The sequence below is a fragment of the Xiphias gladius genome, chromosome 19, assembly GCF_016859285.1.
Source record: "Xiphias gladius isolate SHS-SW01 ecotype Sanya breed wild chromosome 19, ASM1685928v1, whole genome shotgun sequence".
In the NCBI taxonomy this organism is placed as follows: domain Eukaryota; kingdom Metazoa; phylum Chordata; class Actinopteri; order Istiophoriformes; family Xiphiidae; genus Xiphias; species Xiphias gladius.
Genome location: NC_053418.1, coordinates 28,140,398 through 28,164,262, shown reverse-complemented (window position 1 = coordinate 28,164,262; position 23,865 = coordinate 28,140,398). Strand labels below are relative to the sequence as shown.

The window sequence follows — 23,865 nt, the reverse complement described above, 5'->3', positions numbered from 1 at the left end:
AAATGACAGATGACAAATGTCTTAAAATGTCTTCAAACTCCAAAATTCATCTCACTGTAGTGTTATGTGAAATGCCACCTTTAGCAGCCAGCCAGTCCCAACCAGATAGATGTGACAGATGTGTTCAAGAGCCAGCTGCTATTTTTTGTTGTCAGAGATGGAAATGAGCAAATGTAGTTTCCATTTGGGCACATTACACGGCTTGTGCTGTGCTGGGCATGTCTGTTGGATTCTCTCTCCTGGCTTCACTGCCTCTATCTGCATATTTAATGAGGATTTCTCTATGTGCCTCGTCTCAGGAACGCTCCTGTACAACATTTCTAGCTTTGTGTCCTAGATCTAGATTAAACTCCTTGGAACTACCTGTTTGAATGAAGGAGGTTAAAATTCTGTCTCTCTCTCTATGGATTTCTAGGTATGGTAGCCCAGCGATTATCTGACGCTGAGTTAAAGAAGGAGTTGTCCACAGTGTGGCCCAACCTCTCACAAAAGACCATGGACCTGTTGGTGACGCCACATAAACGTAAGCATTTGACCATCTACATTTTGATCTTTCTGGTCGAGCTATGTTACACAGTCAACTAAATATCTCAATCTCCTGAAAAGAAATTTTTTATAATGTAGAATGACAAATACTGTAAATTAAACCTGAGGGGACATTATCTTCTCTACATATAATGTCTTTGCTTTACTGAGCACTAACTAACAAATTAAAAAAAACCTTCTTAATGTGAAAGTTCAAGTATAAATTGTCACACCATACCTAATCTTTTTTTCTCACATTCATAAAAGATAGTACATTATTAAGTAATCAGCTTGGATGTCTCAGGGTTATTATTGTATCAAATGAGTAAAGCCAACACAGAGATGCCGAGACAACAATAGAGCCGAAGCCGATGCAATCTCTCATTCAGCATTTTTTTCAGTGGTCTTCCACAAAAAAAATAATCATGTTCCTGGGGTTTACTTTCCATATTCTAAGACAAATCAGCTCCAAAATCAGCTTTTCCCAAAACCAAAACTTTAGGCTTACAAGACCCAATTTGTTTCAGAAACCTACTGTATGAGTGACAGATTTCCGATTGAGGCTTAAAGATATAGTATGTGTATGTAGTGTGTGTGTCTGTGTGTGTCTGTCTATGTATGTAAGCCCAGGGCCCGTATTTATCAAAACTCTAAGAATCACACTTAAAAGAGACCTCTGCTGATTTACCATTACACTCCAAAAGCATTGTCAGACTCACAATGGACATGATCAAAATCGATGCAGCAGAACCAGAGATTTCGTCTTTTATTCCATGCATTCTTCTACCTTGTTAAAACCTGGCGCCTACATTATCCACATCACAACATGACCGCTGACAGTTTGGTTGGCGATTCAGGTGTCTTATGCTAGTAGCGGCTAATGTAGCCTTGAGCTCCAAGCCTTAAACAGAGATGGGGAGCAGGCTACAAAGATCTGGTAAATCCACTCCTTTCTAACTCCACACCGCCAGATTTTTTTATTTTTCAAACTTGTAGTCTTCAGCCACAACTGACACTGACTCAAGTGAAATCACCTGAGGACATTTATGAGACTTCACACAGCTGTAGACACAAAAAGCTTTATACAAGTTCTTTCACATATGTAATAGTACTCCCTAACACCTGGAAATAAGTTGAATAAAATGGAAAGAGTAAGAAAACTAAATTCTGCTGGTTTTAGATGAGGAGAATCGGATAAATAATAATTGTTTAGTACCATGTTGATAATTCAGACAATGAAGATGCATGGAAAGTGACTGCAAACAAAATTAAATGTCATCTTTATTCCTGTTATTTGCACCCTGCTAAAAAAAAAGCTGTGTAACATCCAACAAATGTAGCTAAAACTACCATAATCTGAATTATACTATACATATTGCTTCAGATAATGTAATAAAATCCATAATGACCAATGATATTTTGCCCAGTCTTTCTCAAACATGTCAGAAAGTGCATGTTCTACCTTTGTTTCTGTGCTGTAGTCATCTAGGATCTACTCTGAACCAACTTCAGAGACCTCTGGGGCTCTCTTCAATTGAATATCATTTTTAAGTTTTCAAAACATTTAATAAGTAGTTTTATCCTTATGATTTTGAGTTTTAATGAAAGTAAAGGGTTTCTACTTTAAGTAGTTTGCTTAATACAGGCCCAGGTGATTGCACACTGTACATGTTAGTATGTGGGTACCTTTGTATGTGTCCATCCATTGAGTACATGCAAAAGACAAAACTTACTGTGCAGTTGTGAGCTTTGCTTTGGCTGCCACGTTTTGGTAAGAAGTGTTCACCACCTAACTACACAAAGGCATTTCTAGTCAGTTCTGTCACAATGCTTGTTTTTTTACCTTAATATCTATTTTAATTTTTACCTGCTGTGAATTACTCAAATCACTTTCATTAAGAAGTTTCTTTTTGTAAAACTAAACCATTAGGGAGACAAGCAGGCCAATAGAGAATTTCCTCTCCTTCCCCTCCTTTATCCCTGTGCTATCCACCTTCCTTACATTGTTTATTCTCTCCTTGCCTCCTCAGCCAATGAACTGACAGTAGGGAAGGTTTATGCAGCCCTGATGATCTTCGACTACTACAAGCAGAATCGAGCGAGGAGGCTGCAGCTGCAACAGCAACAGCAACAGAATGAATCAGGCTCCCAGGTACAACATCCACACCAAACATGCCTGCAAACTGTATACACACACATACACACGCACAGTCATGCAATGAAGCACACCCACACTGGATGCAGTAGTGCAGACCTCTATGCATGCGCCCACTTACATTGTTTTTGCACACACTAATACACACTTTGACTGTATGCCTGCATGCATACACACATGCAAAGAAGATGCTTTTGTATCCACTTGCCATTCAATGGTGGATTACAAAATCAATTAACCGCTTTCCCAATTCAATGTTTTCAGTATAAAAGCACTCACTGATTGGTTATCTATCAAAATAGTTAGTAGTAAAGGCACACTTCCAAGCCACAGCCAAAGATGAATCTGCATTTGGCTGCTGGTTAGTGGTCATTTTCAACCTTGCACATCTACTGTACAGGTGTATGTTTGTTTCAGCATACATCAACAGTCACACAGATGTACACAGATGTACTAAATACAAGCATGACTGCGAGAAATGAATATTCTGGCTCCAGTCTCAATATCTGGGTGACACTGAGCCCCTGTTGTCAGATCTGGGTCCAACAATATTCTGCCTGCTGCCTCTGAATGTCTTCAGCATGTTGCCATCCATCTCTCCTCCACAGTGCAAGGTCGGGGCTCTGTTTAAGCCATTGCTGCCTCTGACTCACATGCAGGAGAAAGACCTGCCTATGATGTTAAACAGTGTGGAGCCTCCCAGCATGCTTCAGTCCCAGCCCAAATCCCATGCCAAGTCCCAGCCACAGACCAGACCCAGCTCCAACTCCCTCAACAATGGAGGCACGCTGTAAGTTCAATGCTTCAGGAACTAAAACTTAATTTTCCACATCAAAACTAAAAACTACAGTTGGGTCTACTACATCCAGAGTAAAAACCAAGTGCAGCGTCACAGAAACACTTAAAAAACAGTTACTGTAGTTTTAGGTTCAGATTACTACATCCAGGCTAAAAAATAAGTTCTGATTTACCATATAAACATAAAGACTGAGAGAAAGTTTTACTTTGGGGCTGTAGGCTGCGTTTATTCAGACAGATTTACTAAGACAGCACATGCAGTCAGCTGCTGGACTGACTGCCAGACTGTGAGTGAAGGAGCGCTCATAAGCGTAGTTCAGCGGTGGGGTTTCTATGAAAGAACCAAACTCAGAAAAGAACATAGTAATCTTGATCACAAAATATTTACCATGGCCATGATTCATCTCCAGTTGAACTGTTAGACAGTTACTCAAATATTACTCATTGAAATGTAACATAATGATCTTTAGCATGTACAGTATGTAGTAAAATGCAGCAAAACGCTCACTTAAACATCTTAAAAGAAGGAAAAGCGTAGTCGTATATGTAGTCACATATTTCTTTTAGCTGCTACAGCCTTCCTTGAGGTTCATTTAAACCCCATCTGCATTGTTTAGTGGTCTTCAGTGGTCTCTGGAGGTGGAGAACTGACTGCTGCAAATTGAATGACCTCAGTAAATCCAGTAGAATACATAATCACCATCTGTTAATATATCTCCTCCGATTATTTACATGATCCTTAAATGCATACGCAAGAAGGAGAGAGATGCACCCTTCCAACACTCACACAAATGACAGCAAGCTGTGACTCCTGCCTTCTGTGTCAATTTGATAAATACAGTACCTGTGTTTGGGGTAGAATGCGTCACATCTGCGCCTGAAAAAACTGGTGCAAAAGCTACAGGAAATCTGGTCCTGAGACTCAGACTAAGACTTGGTTTACCACACCAAGACAAAAAGCCAAGGTCATGTTTATCACATCAAGACCAAACAGTATGATGTAATTTACCACATAATTACAACGAATATAACATAGATTTACAACATAAAAACTAAAACCTAAGTTCACATTTGTCAGGACTGACAATAAAGACAAGGTACACTGTATCTACATTGCATCTGCAACTGCCTTTACCTGGTGTACCAGGAATATAGGTCAAGTTTAAGAACATGGTCAAATGGAAAGAACGGAGACAGAAAATTAAGGTTAAATTTACCTCACCAGGGCAGAATTAGATGTTTTTAAAATTATGATTGGCTACCAGAAGCAAATTTATGCTTCTCTACTCAGCTGTGCTTAGACTCCTTAGCTACATAGAGGTCAACTAATGTGTAACTCCTTAAAACTGTAACATGTCAGGGCTACTACATTGAAACCACAACAGTGACTGCACTGCTTGTATTTTGACAAACATGCATTCAGTGATGGCAGTGTGTGATGAATAAAGGCTCAGTAAAATTCTCTTCTCCAGTAACGGTAACAGATCTATATTCTGTGATCTACCAGTACCTTTCTCACCATGATCGTTGCTCTCTGGCAAAAAGTTAAGATGACCCTTTATGACAAAGCACATACAAGAGAGAAAGCACAAACATTAAGGGAAACATGCTCCAAATACAAAAACTCTCCAAATACCAAAATGCATACAAGAGTGAAAGCACGATCATTAAAGGAAACGTGCTACAGTACGCCTGTTATCCAGTGTGTAATGTATATATAAAAATAAAGCCCCGAAATTTGATATAGTGTTCAATTTTGTTTATAAATATTTATTTTTATTGAAACATACTGATGTATCTGTACATCTAAAAACCCAAAGTCCAAAGGAGGCAGCACTGCTCGTAAACTGTCCAATAAAACATGTATATATTATGAATTCAGCTTTACCTTCAGACAGACTGGCATCCACAAAATTATATTTCAACTCTGAGAAAAATGTTATCTTCCAAAATGAATTGTGACATATTTTAAAAAGCTATAGACAACAGCCAGCGGTAAATTACCAAAGGGCTTGCAGAGATAGACTGTTCTCCCCTGGACGGCGTCACTCATCGACTGGCTGCCTCCCTTGCCAGTCTCACCTTGCAGGCAGGTCCTCACATGTCAGAGCAAATTACCAGACATTATTTAGAAAAATTTAATAAATCTAACTGGTTACTTTCGCTCCTGAAAAAGAAATCTAAATTTAATATAGGGTTAGATAAGGTACATATCTGTTTCAGCTTATCCAAACCAAGCCCATTACTCCTGCTAGCATCCCAGAGAGCATCCCTATGTATCTGGTGTAGCAGTTCTGTGTTGCATATGATTTCATATTTGCTGCATCTCAGGGTTTGGAGTATGTTTCCCTTAATTTCGCACTTTCTCTTTTTTATATGCTCTGTCCTTAGAGACCACTGTACAAAGTCAATGTAGCATTATTACTTTAGGAGTACGCACTGTCAAACACTTTAGTGTTGGGCTGGTGTAACAACAATCCAAAAAGGTAAATTCCACTCTGAACTACAAATCAATCTGGATGTTGGAGAAGTAGCATAAGTCTGCCTTAACAGTAGCAAAGTAGATCTACTCTTAATTAGCCGCCAGTGGTAATTTCCCATCCTGATCTTATATCTGTATAGAGGCCAGCAAAATGTCCCCATCTGTCAGTCAGAAATAACAAAGCTTTTCACATGAGGTGAAACATCATCAAAAAATTTACCAAAAGACCATTTGACTTTGATATCCTGTGACATGATTGACTGAAAATCTCCACAGATATGGGCAGATTATACAGATATTGAACAATATAACAAAGTGTAACATGGTGTCATGAGATCCCTACCATGCTAGAAGAGGTTATTAAAACAGAAAAGTTTTTTTTTGGTTTAATTTATTGTTTCATTTGAAATAATACTTACAGAACAGTGTGTAGCTGTATAACTTATACAACTATTGTATAGTAATTTAAGGTTTCACTCAAACCACTAAACTGTGTTTACACACTGTATGAATAGAGACCATAAGTACTAAGTGACTAGGAATGAAAAATATCAGATGTTATCAAGTTATCAAATGAAGTTCGATTTAGGACTCTGCAGAATGAAAATGTAAACCTGTTACCGATAAGATTTACACTGTCTTATTACAAAAAGCTACGACTGCTATAACACACAGGCCAGGTCATGATCACACCATCAAGGAATCATCTTCCTGGGTGATGGAGAAACCCAGGGAAATGCCGCGAGCTAAGACTAAAAGAAGCATGTCCAGGGGCCCGTCTGAGGACACACCAGACGCTGCCATCATTCAGGTACTGTTCAAAACATGGTGTGTATGTGAAAATGTACAGGTGTTCTGATGTGCTCCTGTTGAGTGTGACATGAATTTGTTTTTGTACTGATGCATTTAGTCCTGTGGAAATGTACATTATACTAAATTTACAATGTGAGCCATTATATTAAGTCCAGCATACCTATGTATTAGTGTAGGAGTTTTCAGTGTGCAAAGTTTGTGTGAATGTAGCAATAACATTGGTCTGGGAGTCTTTTCAAAGAGCTGGTCCTGCAATGCTTCATGCAGCTCTAAGTGTCAACATTTGGTTCAAGTTGTTTAACGTCTGCTGCAGAATAGGAGAGGTAAAGAGGAAAAGTAACACTTAGGCCACCCCACCCCCACACACCAATGATGCTAAAGGTCTTGTATTTGTGTGTGTGTCCAGGAGTCAGTGGAGATGAGGAAGATGGAGACCAGTGCCAGTAGTACAATCCCAGTCCCCGGCACAGGTCTAGAAAACCAGGGCAGAGCTGCTTCTATGCCTCGACTCAGTGCTGAGCTTCAGGTAACAACTCATCTGCACCACACCTGTGTTTCATTTCCAAACCTGATTTTTAGCTTTAGTCACAAATTTGCACATTATTTTTAGGCACATTTCAGTCATTTTAGTATATTAGTTTCAGTCAGCATCTAAAACTATTTGTTTTCATTGTCATGCATTTTAAATTTTGATGTCATGTTTTTGTAGTTTGTTGGGAGTTTAGCAGAGAAAATACTGTACCTCTTCATAGCAGAATGTAATGGTTCACATACACAGCGCCCAATGCCACAGATTGACTCTACTCAGTAAATCTACCTGTCATTCCCCAAATCTGGCCGCTTGAACAGAACCACTCAGTCACTCCTGTTCTTAGTCACGGCTACCTGCTTTCTCCACTGCAGAGCAGAAGCTGGATTCAGTCACTTCTTCACTTAAATACTGTTCAATATCTGGGTTTAGCTTGAGATAGGCAACTTAAGCTGGCAGATACCATTACTGTGATAATATTCCTTTAGCAAATAACTACAATAAGATTTAAATGGATAACAGCCTACATAAATCCTGCAATCATTCCTACTGATGGCCTGTAAACACCACATATAGCCAATTGAAAAAATGTTTGCCCTTTTCCCCATGTTTGTCCCTTTACACCCATGTTTTGGCAGTGCTCAGAGCCCAACACACAATCACTATAGTTACAGATTTAAAACAGAAGAAAATAAGCTTCATGTATAATTTATCGTAGTATAGTGTGAGTAAAATATGAGCTGCCTTTGTAGACAATTGTATTGTTTAGGATACAAGCGTACCATCAGACATCTGTGAGACGGACGACTGAAAAACGTAGCTGAAACACCTTCTGTGTAGACACTGAACTGGCAGAGATGTTATATTACTGAAATGTGAGATACTGATTAATACTGCAACAATTTAAGCAGCTAAATCAAAGAGATGATCAGGGCAGCAGAGGATTCTGTTTTACTAATCAGGAGCATATAGTAGCTTCAGAATGTATTCAGACGCCTTCACTTTTTTTTTTACACTACTGTCTTGTAGATTTAATTGTAAATGGATACATTTTCCATTTTGCCCATCAGTCTACACTCAATAACCCACAATGACAATTTTTTTTACAAATGCATCAAAAATAAAAAATTGAAATCTCTTATTTATGAAAGTATTCAGACCCTTTGCTGTGACACAAATTGTGTCAGGTGCATCCTGTTTGCAACCTGTAGCAAATTTAATTGATTGGAGATAGTTTAGAAATGCACACACCTGTGTATATAAAGTCCCACAATTCACACTGCATGTCAGAACAAAAACCAAGCCATGAAGTCCAAGGAACTTTGTGTAGACCCTCAGGAGACAGAGCAAGGGTATAAAACCATTAGTAAAGGTTTGAATGTTCCCAGGAGCACAGTGGCCTCAATAATTGTGAAATAGAAGAAGTGTGGAACCACCAGGACTCTTTCTACAGTTGGCTGTCCAGTCAAATAGAGTAACCTGGCAGGAAGGGCCTTAGAGAGGGAGGGTACTAAAAACGCCACGGTCACTCTTACAGAGCTTCAGTGGTCCTGTGCAGAGATGGGAGAACCTGCCTGAAGGTTGACCATCTCAGCAGCACTCCATCAATTAGGCTGTCACTGTAGAGTGGCTAGACAGAAGCCACTTTGAGTAAAAGGCATATGACAGCCCACTTGGAGTTTGCCAAACAATGTTTAAAGGACCCTGAGAGCAAGAGATTAAAGATTCTCTGGTCTGATGAGACAAAAATTGTCTGGCGAACACCAGGCACTGCTCCTCACCTGGCTAATAGCATCCCTATGGTGAAGCATGGTGGTGGCAGCATTATGCTGTGGGGGTGCTTCTCAGTGGCAGGGACAGGGAGACTGGTCAGAATTGAGGGAAAGATGAATGCAACCAAATACAGACAGGTTCTTAAAGAAACCTGCTCCAGAGTGCATGCGACCTGAAACTGGGGTGACATTTCACTTTCAGCACGACATTGACCTGAAGCATACAACCAAGACAACACAAGAGTGGCTTGGGGACAAGTCTCTGACTGTCCTTTAGTGGCTCAGCCAAAGCCCAGACTTAAACCCCATAGAACATCTGTGGAGAGACCTGAAGATGGCAGTTCACATACGCTTCCCATTTGGTCTGAAGGAACTTGAAAGGATTTGCCAGGAAGACTCGAAGCTGTAATTGCTACCAAATTACTGAATTACTGAATTTGATTAATTTACAATTAAATCTACAACACAATAAATTGTGTAAAAAGTGTAGGGGTCTGAGTACTTTGTGAAGACATTGTAAAATGTATGATTCCACAGATACATGCTGGTGGTTTAATAAGACTGCATTAAAACAGTAATTAGTTCTTTTTTTTAGTTTTATTTGTTGACAGTAATTGTAATAAATTTCTTCATAATTTTGTTTCTAAAGGTTACTTTTTTCCAGTTTTATGTCTTGTTTTGTCTTGGGAAAAGGTTGTCAATTAATTTTAACTATTAATATTTATTTATTTATTTATTTTTAACCACACTGCACCACATCTACAGCTCTCTTTCAACTCATAATACCACAGTGTTTGGAACTTACTTTCTTTAGCAAGAGCACTTTTAAACATTCCTTAACATAGCTCAGCAGTCACAGCGAGTGAAGGAAAATGTTTGCTGTGCTTACATTACTGAAAATAACCCAAAACAATACTCAGTCAATGCTTTGTTGAAATAGTGTAGTGAACCATTACATAGAACATTTCTACTGAAAAAGCCTGGAGGAGCTTCGACTTACTATTCATACAATTAAGGCTGAAAAACTCTAAATGAATATATATAATATTCTAGATCCTAAGAAATATAATAAGCCCCTCATTTCCTGAATGATGTTGATATTGATCGATTCATGCATTTGAAGTGCATTCCTTTCACAGCCCATTTGGAAGAGCTGTTGTTGATCCTACTTTCACTGCAGAGGAGAGGTCTACAATAATCTGATTAGATCCTGGCAGGCCAGCAGCTATTTGTCTAGTATTGTTTGTCTCTTTCTGCCAGCTGAAAAGATGGTAGTGGCTCCAAATGGCTTTGGGCCAATTATACATGGGAAAGGAAGACGGTAAATGGGTTACTGTAGAAGTTAGACTCTAGAGTAATAATGAAAGGATGTAAAGAACAGGTGTGGGAGGTTGCATTGTTGACTTGCTGCCTTTTTTTCTCACCATTTGGAACAGAGGGCAGGAAATCCTTTAGCCAATTTAATTAATGTTGGCCTTTTGGAAATTGCCTGCTTCTGCTGGAGTATGATGGGAACTGTACTGTGCAATCTGATCTCTAGGGCCTCCAGTCCTCATTTGCAGTAGTTTATCTGTCACTCTTGCTATAGCTTTTCTTTTGCTTAATTTGAGCTCAGCTTTGCCAGGATCAGGAGATGACATCTGTTAAAACCTGTTCTCCTCTTTAAGACTCCTCTCTGTGCTGTGGTGACATGGGAAACCCCAGTAACTCAAGTCAGTCTGGCCCGTCTGCTCACAATGAAGTCGCACAGAAAGCAAAGCCCACACTCAGTTCCTTTAACCCAGGTGATATTGGATATTAAATACTGATTTTGCAGTTTCATCACCTTTTAATACAGTATCTGCAGAATCCCATTTTAATTTGTAGGGTATGCTCTTGTCTCAGAGATATCTGAGAGAGTCACAGAGGCAGCGTCCAGGATGTGCTGTAAGAAGCAGAGGGAGTGAGTACTGGGCAGAACCAGAATCAGCTGATGAAACAAACATCACAGAACATTACATGATTCTATAAATTTCCTAAAGTTTTGGACAAGAAATCAGAAAACATGATGCATTTTTTTGAGTTTGAGTAACCCACTTCAACAACTTCAACATGAATATTCTGCTCACTTACTTGTTTACTTATCAGTAATGTAACCCTCTGAAATGGGCTAATAATCATAGTCCATTCACAGTACATTTACTATTGATGCAGTAGTTGAAATACATTGTGCTGCTAATAGTTGTTTACTTTTACTTTTACTAAAGTTTAAATACAGGAGAAAATATTTTTAAATAACGAAAGCGCTGCTGACACTTAAAGCCACTGTGTGTAGGATCTGAAAATGTCTGACTTTGGCACCTACCAGTGGTGGTATCAAAAAAGACATTATGGCGGACAGCAATGCTCGCCCCTACCCCCTCTGTCCTAAATACCGATAGAGCATCAATTTCCAACAGGATTGAATTATTTCTCTAACAAAAGAGCTTTAATTACATAGGTATTGTACACAAGATGGCTTTCAGTAAAGATTTGATAAAAGATCACTTTTATCACCACAATATGTAGCTGCTGCTGATCTTGCGTAATATTCCTCATCTCTTTCTCTACTGCTCTTTCTTTCTATTCCTCTCCTGCAAAACAGCGGGGCCACTCACGCTACTCTCCAGGGATTCATCTAGCTGTACGTACACGCTGTCACACAACTTATGGTATATACTTGTTTGTGTTTTGACATTGTGCGTATTTAACTGGTCCAGCAGGGTGAACTCTTAAATCCACAGGGCCAGTATAGTAAGATCAAATCCAAATGCATTGTCTCTGTAATGCAAGATGGTAATGTCAGGTGATCACATGGACTCACATGGGTTAACATCAGCATACAACTAATGCAGTATTGATTTGGACCATGAGCCTGATTTGTGTATGGCACCATACCTTAAAGCCCCTCTGTGTAGCATTTGAAACCATCCAACTTTGACATCCTCCAGTGGTAACATCAGAGAAGACATTTTGTCACTGCACATGTTCTTACCAGCATGTGTCATTACAGTGTATACAGAGTATCTTTCAGCTATTTGCCTAGGATTTAATAAGTCTATACTGTATTTTTGATGACAGTGTATTTCCTTCTTCTGTCATCATTCTAGGTTCCTTTTACTTTAAATCATATAGTTTTTTTTTTTTTTTCAAAAGATCAAATTTCAAAATATAGTAGTAAAGTGTAAAAACGTGTTATATGTACTGTATGTAATCGTAAAATGACCCGCCAAAATCTCAGAAATGTTACAATGGAAATGACCTTGGAGTCGCACAGTGGTAGCCACTGCCCTGGTCCAGGTCAAACATGGGTGGAGATAAGAAGAGAAATGTTTTATGATGTATGTTTACATACATCTGCAAACCTCCAAAATCTCCAAATATCCTAATGGAGCATTCTTTCATCCTTTTCCTCAAAGTTTGGTAACAGCTACAGTACTTGTATACAATTACATAAAAAAGTCTTAGTTAATATGCAATTAAATTTACCAAAAATTCCAACTTTGTCAGGTATCAGTCATTTCATCAGACAATAGTAAGTTAAGACATTTTTCTAACAAATTATTGTAAATAAAGGGAGTTTGTCTTAGCTCACCTTTAATGAATTAACTCCTACTTTGGATAGAACAACTGTTCCCTTATTCTTCAATAGACTATGACAATGTGGTTAAGTCAGAGCTCTAGGTGCAGGCTGGCCAGATGTTCCTACTGCTGCAGTCCTTACATATCTATGTGGCACGACACTCTAAAACCTAAGACATGTTCAAATCATCATCTAATGCCTTTTTTGTCTTTAATCACATGATAGAGTTAAGAAAAGTCTTGTATTTGTGATGTGGAAACTTGCCATCTGCATGAGTGAAAAGGGTTAGACCCTGCCTACTGCAGTGTCTAAGTGCATACAGTAAGTGAGTAAACAAATAGTGGATTTGATGAGCACTTGTAAGAATCAGGTGTTGTCATAGTATGAAGCTGGGACTATATGAAAACTACAACTACTTGTGTCAAAAATGATTCTCAGTGACGCTCTCTGTCTCTCTCCCTCATCCCTCAGTCTGTCCCTGATGCCAGCCCTATGAAGCGCTCAGCCTCCACTGTGGCCCCACAGCGACCCCAGGAGGTCAACCTGTGTGACTACGCCCTGGAGAAACCCAGCCAGGACAGACCCCACCACCATCACCACCACCACCGTTGCCACCACCGCAGAGACAGAGATAAAGACAGAGACAGAGAGAAGAGGCAGAGGTCTTTGGATACACCTCTAAGTGGACAACCTCCAGGCTCTGCTGGTTAGTAAGCACCTTCACACACGCACAGTCTAGAGAGCACAGTATACAAACACACTCTTTATCCAGGGCCCTGTTTCAGAAAGCGGGTGTATTTAAACCTCTCGTGTTTGTTAACCCTAAGATAAGGGGAACTCTGGAGTTCCCTTTTCTGAAACTGAGATGACTTTAACTCTGAGTCAGTTACGGTAGTAACTTTTCTTCTTCAAAATAACCCTGAGTTTCTCTCTGTCTCCTCCTGCTGAGCCTGAAGAAGCTGTCTGACACAACACTTCTTTTCCTCATTCATAAAGTCCATATCAAAGCGCATATGGGAGTGAGTTAACTTGCAAAAGTCAATGAGTAATCATTTCTAATGGTGTGATTGGTCGCACTGAAGGGACATTCCTATCATACTCATCATATCATATTGGAGATTATGTGATATTTCTGAGTGAATATGTTTGTAGCGTGGCTGAAAAGACTTTCAAACATTTGAAAACTGGACTAAATGTAGTTTAAAAGTGAGTTTTTAAACATGGACTGCATATAGTCTTAACTTGATTTAATAGCATTTCAGTTACTGTATTAGAATTTACTGCGTGTTAAAATACAGACATTAAATGCTGCCAAGCAAGATTTTAAAATGTAAAATAAACATCTGAAAATTTACACTTAGTTTTAACCTATACACTTTTTCAAATGCAAAACACCAAAATCAGTAGGCTGTTACTGGGTCAGACTAGGATGTTACAATCATATATCTATAAATTTATGTTTTATCTGTTTGATCTAGATTTTCATCTTATGCTGCCATCAGCACTTTGTCCCCACCATTTTACAGCTGAATAGATATATTTTAAAATTTAATCTAACAAACAGTAGGATTTCAGCACATTATAAACCATTAAGGAAATTCAAGTCTGCTGAATAATGGATGGGGGGACTATACTGAATACAGTAGTGTTACCTTATTGACTCATTTCTCCATCAGAGGCTCTCTCACTGCTGACGCTGTGTTTTTTAAAGATAAATGTGCATTGTCACACATTAATAATTCTAGCTCCACTGGATTGAAATGGAAGCTCTTCTCTTTATTTACCCATTGCCATACCACAGTATGAGTGCTCCATTGATCGTGGCTTTTTTTTTTTCGTTCACCACACGCACGCTTAATGCCAGCTTGAGTGAACATAGTCAGAGTTGATTGAACTAATTCTGATCAGCTGTTGTGGAACCGAAATCTCTGAGTTTCCAGTCTCAGGATTAGTCAACTCAGAGCTCAGGGTTAGGCTCAGAGTTTGTTTAAACCTGCTCTCTGGAGCAGGCCCCTGAAGTCAAATTTTTTGGATATTTCAACCAAAATACCCTAAGGACTGTGTCATCATGTCCAGTTCAAAGTAGGACACTTGCTCTGCTTAAGACCTTAAAAAAGGTTGGACTTTTAGACTTTTTCTTTATTCCTCAATGACCCCTTGAGGAGGGTATAATGATATACAGTAGTTACAATTAAATAAAATACAATTTAAAAAATCATAATTAGTAAATAAAAAAATAATTATAAAAATGAAAAAACAATCACACTTTGGTAAATACCCAAGACTTAAATGTAGTCATTACTGTTTAACATACTTAGTAAGTTCGATCAACTGTTTGATATACTTTATTTAGTATTTAATTTAAAACCTAGATCTCCTGTCAAACATAAAGTAGACAGGCGTGGAACATAAATATCCCCTCTTGGCTAGATATATTTCTGAAATAAAATCGGTCGTAAACAGCCTGTAGTTATTGCACTGAGGGTAATTGTAGTCCTCATCATGTCAATCCTGAAGATCAACATCCCTGAGTCTGAGGTTAACCTGAGATTTACTGTTTTCTGGATTGATATCCCCATGATCATACCATAAGTATGATACTCGCATACCAGTCTCTGCTGGTTGCCTAGCAACTGCTAAGCAGCTAGAAATCGCCTAGTACATCACCTCAATCAAACAGTAATTTATCATGTTTACACTATGGTTTTTATACAGATTAAGTAAATGACATGTAACATGTTAATTAGTGAGTTTTAGAGGAGCTGGTTGGCAGATTTTGTTCGCTTTGGACAGAGCCAGAATGTCATCGCCTATTTGGGGGGCAGCTAGAGGTTAGAGAAGCGGGCTCGGGACCAAGATGTTGCCGGTTCAAATCCCTGGACCAGCAGGGATTGGGGGGGAGTGAGTGAACAGTGCCTCCCCTCCCTCAGCATCCAACAGCTGCTGGCTCTAGCCTTACATTTAATGAATAGATATGAGAATGGTATTAATCTTGACATCTAATTCTCTGCCTGAAAGCTAATAAGTGTATTTCCCAAAATGTTCCACTAATTCATTTTAATGTATGTAAAATGAATCATTTTATATACATCTCCTTGACTTTCCATGCACAATGCAGTTTGGTGCAATTTACATTTTTGTTTAAACTTTTGATAACACGGTCACTGTTTTTTTTCAAAACCATAATTAATATGTGGTGCGTTTCGTCAATGAAAGTTAGACCAAAAATCTTTATCTATGAATTACAAAAACTGCTATAAAATACTTTGCAAAAGAGAAAAAAGTTATTGCAAGAGTTATGAATGCAAGGTAATATGTATTAAGACAGGAATTACAAAAAGAAACCAGAAAAAGGTCAGAACAGTAAACAAAAGGTCATCACATGTAATAAGTAATCTATAAAAATGAATGAGCTTGAAAAAGTGTTTGTTGACAAACGCTTCTTGACAAACACAGTGTTAAAGCATGAGTAGTGGCCACCCCACAGGGTGTCAGCTGTGAGATCAGCAGTGTTCTCTCCGGTTCTGGCTGTGAGGTGCAGCTCCATACACATGCTCTTTATTACTTAGATAAAAGAGTCTGACAGATATGAACAGCCATCTAATTAATAGGCAGCCATTCTGCAGGGCGAGGCTGTGTAAAAAGAAAAATGTCAGCACGGGGGGAAAAAACCATTTCAAAGTGTCCCAGTCTGTCTGAAAGCTGCTGCGTAGTTTTCTGTTTCAACTGGGCCCCACCCCCAGTTGAGGGGTGGGGAAAAAGCTGCTCATGGAGCTAGTGCGGACCAATAGTGTGATTTTTATAGGCTAACCGTAAGAGCAGTATTTTTGGACTGAAGATCCTGATTGCCGGTATTCTCTCATTTTACGTTTGACCATGTTTTTGAATTTAAGTCACTGAGTATTTGGTTAGAATTTGGTTCTCTTTAGGGTAGATGAACATCCGAAATAGACTGTAAAAAAACATGAAATGCTAAAACTGTGCTCTGCAACTAATGAAACTAGATCAAATAAAGCTATTAAAAAATATACAGTGTTACATAGAGGCTCACAATATTCCCTTTTAAGCCGTGCTAGTGGTGTGGCTCTTGGGATGACAATGTTGGCCAGTCAGTTCAACACGTTGGTCCAGACTGAAATATCTTCAAATCTGCAGACTTGATGTCTAATGTTAATACTTTTTCTTCACTTTTTCACAGCAAACATTTTGACATGTCACAGTAGGAAAAGCACAGGTGTAAATAATAAAATGAACGATGGCTGAATTCCATGTAACAGCTTCAGTTTCAGAGTCATGGTATTGTGGATGCTGTCTCACTGTCACAAAGTCATGGCTTGCTGGAGAACAGTAAGACCAGAGCCATATTTAATGTTATCAGTAACACCAGTACTTTTCCTGCTGTAAAAAATGGCTGCTGTAAATAATAGCTATAGATTCATATTTCTTACTGAACAGAAATAAATGCTTTGACAAGTAGACTGGCACTCAAATTTGTCTTCAACGGCAGTGAACTAAAGTCATCAAAAGATATAAAAGTCAGAGCTCTAATAAAAGAATACAGAAACATACGCTTTCACCCTGCAATATTTTCCTCTCCACGGGTGCACCATCAGAGCCAGCATCTGACACAACTGCCTCCAGAGAGCGAGCCCACGACCGTGGACGCTCCCACGAGAGGAAACACCACCACTCCTCAGCGGATAAGCAGCGCTACTACTCCTGTGACCGCTTCTGCAGCCGGGAACACTGCCACACCAAATCTGCCACTGCTAGCTGTGCCGCCTCCCCAAGCGAGGGGCAGGAAACCAGCACCAAGCAGGTGGGAGAGCACAGGCGTGTAAAGTAGGGCCAGATCTATTGTGTCTCAGAAAGTCATTCTTATCAAGATAGAAAACTCCATTTAGACCAAGAGACACTGAACCTCTGAAATCCATTGCTGTTGCTCATAATAATATGGACAACAATGTAGACCATTTAGATCTGTGTGGAACATGATTAAAATGATGCTATGTAATCAGTTGAGGTTAAGGCCTCTAGTTTCATGGCAGTGTTGATAGCTAATTACAAATAATGAGTTTACATCTGGTATGATAAACCTCATCACTGTTTATCTGTTTGTCTCAGTTTATATCACAGTTTATAAGTTGATCTGTAACATTTCAGTTCACCAAAGATCCCTCCACCTCCAGACAAACTAATATCTGCCTCCAGCTGCTGACACAAATTTGTGGAGAAACACTCACTGAATCAGCTTAAACATTTGTATTTTGTTTTAATGGCTTATGTAACCACTTTCAATTCATCTTGCATAAAACTTAGCAACTAGTACAAAACCCGTCATTAATTAACTATTCGAATCAATCAGAATACTTTATCTGTCCTTATGAAGTGAACTGAATAGAATAGAGCTGAATGAGTAAAATCATGTCACTAAAACAAAAACTGCAAGAAAAATGTAATCAGTATTCCTCTGTGCCATAGAGCTCCATTGTTGTCCGAAAACTATTCAAAACACATCGCAGCACCAAATGTTTATTCATCCACAGCTGAAAGCAGTCCCCAACAAATGCACTATTTCCTAAAGTTTCAGTAACTTTTGATAAAAATTGTAGTGACCAGCTGTTTTAGGAAATTACTCCACCTTTTTAAAAATGAAGGTATATATTTGTGAACTATTTTAAAGAATTACATCTTCAGTTGGAACTGATGGACTATCACAGTGGATCTCAAACAAGAGCATTTTTGTATTCTTGTCCTAAATGACTCTTGACTTTTCTTTTCTGTAGTTTTTTGTGAGTTTCAAGAAAGATTCAACAAACTCTTAACTGGGCAAACTTGGGCTTGTTCTAGAGATTTGATTATTAGCATGATTAACATCCTTAAAATTGCCATATAAGGCTATCTGTTGTGGTCTGTTTATGGGCAAATTTCATTCACAAAAATATTACCAAAGAGTGAATAAAAGAAGCTGGAGGTGTAGATACAGCAGGCTGTTTCAGACACAACAATCAGTTATACAAACGTATCAAATAATGTCACCGTACTGTTAAAATACTGTCACTTCATAAAACATCTGGCGGATTGACTGACTAAAAGAAGTCTCAAAAGTGTTATTCAGATCTAATTATAACTTCCTTTTTTTTTTCAAGATGTGACAGAGCCCATTTTACTTAGATTTTTCCATTTTAGTGAACAAATACTGTTTAAATTTTAATAAATAAATTGTTGAAAACTAAGAATTAATAAGAGCTCCATTGTGAGGATGGAGAACCGCTAGCAGTATGATATAGTTTTAAAGTTAGTAGATTTTCAGAGTTCTGGACTGAAGCCGGTTTGAGACTGAAAAAGCCATGCTGATGGGTATAAGGCTGTTAAGGAATAAAAACAATTAGTTTAACTGATATGAATTGAGTGATATCTTTTTTTCACGCCAATGAGAACGAAGACATAATTGTGAGACAAGCCAGAGAACAGTAATTTTCATGCAAATCATCTATATGGCTGTTTATCACATCAAAATGCAGCAGAAGGAATAAACAAGTCAGGACAGGGTTAATGTATGTCTTTTTACCACATGTCAAAACATGTGGTAAAATGGACTAGGACTTTCCTGGCAACTCCTGTAGTTATAAGTTGCTAATTAAAAATACGCCCATAAAAAAAATAAAATCTAAATAACACCTACCTTATCCTCTAAAAAACTTGTACAACTACTGTAGGTCACTTAGTTGGTAATTTCAGGATCTTATTAGTATTCCTATAATATATTCTTGCAGTGACTTAAAACATATTTGGTGTTCTTACTAACTCCAGTTAGTTTAACATACTTTAATAACACTAATATAATATCTTAACATATTCCTACAGTAACTTCTGATACTTACTTTCATCTGTATCGTATTTGAACCTGGTGACTTTATAATGGTTTTAAACAATATATCATATAGTAACATGCATGATGTTGTAACATGATATTTTCTCATAGGATATTGTGGGTGCTTCCACGAGCATCGCTGGAGGAATAGCGTGAATTGTTATGGATAGGGTTATTCATGTTCACCTTGGATGCCCAGAAACCTGTTGTAATAAATATTGAAGAATGAAATGAAAGGATATCATTAAAACCATTTTGATTTGTTTGTGCACATTTTTTGTGCAGAAAAAATAAGAGAAATTGTGTTTGAACCATTTCTAAGAAATTAAACATTACATTTTTTAGCATAGACCTCAGGACCCCATTAACCAAATTACTTCAAAGTGCTGACTCTTTCATTTACACGTTTGTTGAAGTAAAACAAACATTTTAGCTTCAATAATTCTCAAATTATGAGCATTACACATCAGATAAATAAACTGTGTGCAAATGTGCACAAACGATGTACAAACGAATGCGTCAACTCTGGAGTTATTAGGGTGTTAATGAGGTGCTGGAATAATAGACCTATGCTTAAAATTTTAATATTTAACTTCTTAAAAATGGTTCCAGCACAAATTTTTATTTTTTGTGCATGTTTGTAAACACAATGAATTGAAATAGTTTTATGAATATCTTCATCATATGGGGTGCCAGCCTCACAGAGGTGCAATGTTTGCACAAAGTTCAGTAGTATTCCCTACAGACATCAGGCAACGTTGTTAATGCGTTGCCTACCAGGATTAACTAGTGACCATTCAGCCTGGCTTGTAACAATCACTTTGTCATGGACATTTGGAAACATTCAGTTTATTTAACAAAATTCTGCTACTTATATTTCAACTGCCTTTACCAGAGAAGTTAGCTCAGTGAAAGGCTCTCCACTAGGAACCGGAGGTGAGTCTACCTTGTTGCCGTATGATGCTTCTCCCGAGTGAATTGGCCAGCTGCTGCACACACACAACTTATGTTGGACTGCTAAATGGTGAAATGGGTGCGTGTATTTGTTTGTGGGTGTGTGGACTGCCCGTTTGCGCGTCCTGTCCAGTTACTTTCCAGATAACTGTGAATAGATTTATCTGCCAGTTTTCTGTGACAGATGGTGATGAACTAGATATACCCAAACAATGAAATATTCATAACATGCCGACATCATGATCATTACACCCAGCACAGCAGTGTAAAGCATAACAAATGGGAGATTCCATTAAGACCACAGCAAACACACACCACCTTTCCTGACAGTTTACCGCTATGAAACTAGAGGTCTCCATCAACAGTCTGCGTATAAATGGGTAAATTGTCTGATAAATCTGTTCTAAATTAAACTGTATCATAGCAGAGGTGAGCCACATTGACCAGATGTGTTTCTGAATGCAAGTTTATTGTCAGACTGCTATATATCTGCACATTAAATACTAAGATGACTGATAGGGCAACCTTAGACCAGCATGGTACAGACAGTGTGTTGAATGTAGGAGAGGCCGTTTAGGGGAAAACGGGAATAAATAGATAAACTGAATGCAGACATTTGAAGTATTACTGCAATTCCTTTGCATGCTCTTATTGCTACATTCTCCTCTGTCTGCCTTTAGTGCAGCCTCTCATGGCCTTTCACTTCTTTTCCCACTTTCTCTTTTCATCATTGTCCATCCATTTTGTCTGTCTGTCGTTACCTTTCCATTAGTGCTTCTTCTTTCATTCTGTCTTCTATGTCTTTTTTCTACCCCTCATTTGTTCTCTGTTATCTTTTGTGTCATCCCATATCACATTTTGGTGTCTCTCCTTTCCTTTACTCCCTCTGGCGACCCTTTCCCTGTTTCCTTCCCTTTACCTTTCCTCTCTTACATATTTTGCTCATCGTTGTCTTGTTTCAAATTGCTTGTCCAATTTTCATCTAGGGCAGTGGTTGGGTTAAAGGCAGCCCAGTGGCACTGAGTTCCAGTTCTAGCACGCCAAGCCGCGGACGTCGGCAGCTCCCCCAGACCCCCCTCACCCCACGGCCAGGGGTGGCCTACAAGACTGCCAATTCCTCCCCCGTGCACTTTGTGTCCAGCCAGGCCTCTCTGAGTCCTGGCCGGCTGAGCCGCGGCCTGTCGGAGCACAACGCCCTCAGGCACAGCAGTTCCCGCCACTTCCCCTGCCCTGTCACTCGTATCAGCTCCGAGCCCTTCCTGGGCCGGGGCAACGGCGATACCCTGGGCAGTCCCTACAGCAGCCTCCGGGACCAGCTGGACGTCTTCCAGGATGTGGCGTCACTGTCGCCCAGCCGCCGTGCCGGACGCTCATCTTGGACCGCACTGCCTCGCATGATGGGAGCCCTGCTTCCGGTTCCGCAGCAGAACCTTGGGATGCCCAATGGGTATCACTTCAGCTTCGGGGGCAACACCAGCCCAGGCTCTGGCGTCAGGGCACCCAGGTATTACCAGGAGGCAGAGGAGGACGAATGGTGCTAGCATGGCTTTAAACCAACCTTTTTAATGCATTTTTGAGGAACTGTGATGAGTTTTATCATCTTCTTTGAAGGCTTTAGTTTACATTGTCACTATGTGTGTTTAATGCTGTATTTTAATCCTAATTTGGAGAGCTAATCTAAGGGAAAACATATAAACAGGGAGAACACTTGAAGTGGGTAATATTTGAATGTGAAGAAGAAATTTTCATCTTTATCAAAGGGCACATAGCATTATGAAACAGAAGAGTAGACGTTTTGCCAATATCAGATATCTTACAGTAGCTATCCTTGATTTGCTTTGACTTCAGTGTTTTGTTGACACCACCATATCGACCCTCAAACAGCATTACATCATAAACACAGACTATACATTAAAATTATACTATCTCGTGACTTTGGAGGATGTAGATAAACCACCTGATGTGCTGTGTGTCATTCATAACTCCAGTCTGTGTTCCAGGGAAACAACTCAAGTTAACGCAAGCCTGCTTTGTTTCGCTGTTACGCTGCAGGTTGACTTATTTCAGCACTCTGGCACTGCACATGCTGATCTAATACATACAGGATTCTTTGGGGAGTCTTTTTAGCTAACTTTTTTGGCAAATAGCAGTTTGCAAAAACTTAAAGCAGCATTAATTGTTTTTTCTCCCATTTGGGAGCAGCACAACAAGCTGTACACGCAACACTAACATGGTATCACTTTATAAAGTTGAAGTTACCAAAAGGCGGCCTAATTACACATCCAGCAGACACAGAGCAACATTAGCATTCATTTGGAGTTGTGTCTCTTATCACCATAGAATGTAAGTGCAGTAGTGATTCTACTTTTAGCACTGGTTTGGTCTCCATCAACTCCTGAGAAAAATATCTGGCTCTTTTGCTGCTAAATGCTCCACTATGTTCACCGGCTAGTTGTGAACTTTTTCTGTTTGCTGTTTGGTGCTGAGTAGGTAGTGTACAGTGGGTTTATTAGAGCTTTAACACTGAAAATAGCTGTCTGCTGCTGCTGGAAATCAGGCTGATAAGAGCACTGACACTGAATCAAAACAGTAAAGATGTGGGCTTTCAAACCAAAACGATAAGCTGAAAGAATCTAAAATGCTCATTAAGCTGAGGGCAATTGCAGATTGGTGATAATTCTCTGTTTGTCACACCTTTCACATTATATGTACTGTACATATTTTTTTCATTGCAACTATAAAAAAAAAATAGTATAGATTCTAACTATTTGCAAGTTTTAAAACCTAACACGACCTGTTCCTTTAACCTGGTGAAATTATATTTGCAAAGACCTACATGATAAAATGAGAATATTGCTTGCTGTAGTTGAATAACCATAGAGTACCAAACAGCATTTTTGGACTTGAGGTGCAACAGTGCTTTACTCTGTCCACCACATACACAATAATTGAAGATACACATGCAAAAGCATTTTTTTCACAATAATGTAAATAAGGCTAAAGACAACACCACACTCAAGATGAGTTGTGCTCTCTTTATCAGCTGGTTTACAGACATTTGACCCTCTTCCACGTTATCATCACGCCTAGCAGCACAACATACTGTATAACAGACCATTTGGTTTTTAAGCTGTAAGTTAGTTATTGAATCTCAAAGTAGCTGAAAGTTTGAAGTGCGTTTGAGAGTCATTATGGCAGTTTCAACAGAAAGTGATTGCACTGCACATCATGGAAACAGGACAAAAAGCAGGTCAATTGTTCAGTGAAATGATAGATTAAAATGTTGGAAAACCTCAAAGACATTACGGCACTGTACAAATAGCTGTGATGTTCTTTAGTTTTGGACTCTACCATTCTAGAAT

General features: G+C 39.0%; 1 protein-coding gene across 1 annotated transcript in view; it reads left to right on the top strand.

Moving 5' to 3' along the window:
• The window catches only part of cacna1ba (calcium channel, voltage-dependent, N type, alpha 1B subunit, a), a 162,903-nt gene extending 139,981 nt beyond the window's left edge, over nucleotides 1-22,922 (top strand). Inside the window, exons 43-51 of the mRNA XM_040155330.1 lie at nucleotides 416-523; nucleotides 2,556-2,677; nucleotides 3,289-3,470; nucleotides 6,636-6,771; nucleotides 7,180-7,299; nucleotides 11,698-11,736; nucleotides 13,147-13,372; nucleotides 17,289-17,494; nucleotides 21,490-22,922. Coding sequence (XP_040011264.1) covers nucleotides 416-523; nucleotides 2,556-2,677; nucleotides 3,289-3,470; nucleotides 6,636-6,771; nucleotides 7,180-7,299; nucleotides 11,698-11,736; nucleotides 13,147-13,372; nucleotides 17,289-17,494; nucleotides 21,490-22,044 — 1,694 coding nt within the window. The 3' untranslated portion in view covers nucleotides 22,045-22,922. The remainder of the gene's footprint in view (nucleotides 1-415; nucleotides 524-2,555; nucleotides 2,678-3,288; nucleotides 3,471-6,635; nucleotides 6,772-7,179; nucleotides 7,300-11,697; nucleotides 11,737-13,146; nucleotides 13,373-17,288; nucleotides 17,495-21,489) is intronic.
• The last annotated feature ends 943 nt before the right edge of the window (nucleotides 22,923-23,865 follow it).